Genomic DNA, 298 nt, shown 5'->3' with positions numbered 1-298 from the left:
TCCCTAAATCAATCTTTCTCATCGATATTTTTGCTCCTCTCTCTCCCCTAGAGCGACCGGCATGTGGCGATGGGACACTCTCTTGCCGTTCAACCTTGCCAGCCTTAACGAATGCAAGTATTTACACACTTCAAACATGTCTCAGGATACGTTGTACTTGAGCCGCTGGTGGAACTGCGCAGATTCCTTCCACACGTCGTACAGGACAGATCGAGACGAGTTCCAGCTCCTCTTGAATTTGCTCTGCAATCCCTTCTTGCTTCCCGAAAGTGGATATTGTTGTTCCTAGCGCGCGCGC

The 298-nt window shown here is 50.0% G+C and overlaps 1 protein-coding gene across 1 annotated transcript in view; it reads left to right on the top strand.

The window, feature by feature from the left end:
* LOC119585497 overlaps window positions 1-297 on the top strand; it is a gene marked incomplete at its 5' end in the record, with an annotated part of 2,768 nt that extends 2,471 nt beyond the window's left edge. Inside the window, 1 exon segment of the mRNA XM_037934142.1 lies at window positions 52-297. Coding sequence (XP_037790070.1) covers window positions 52-289 — 238 coding nt within the window.
* Window position 298: the final 1 nt, after the last annotated feature.

This window comes from Penaeus monodon, chromosome 19 (assembly GCF_015228065.2).
Source record: "Penaeus monodon isolate SGIC_2016 chromosome 19, NSTDA_Pmon_1, whole genome shotgun sequence".
In the NCBI taxonomy this organism is placed as follows: domain Eukaryota; kingdom Metazoa; phylum Arthropoda; class Malacostraca; order Decapoda; family Penaeidae; genus Penaeus; species Penaeus monodon.
Note: the sequence above shows the minus strand (reverse complement) of the source record. Positions and strands in the feature narration are given on the sequence as shown.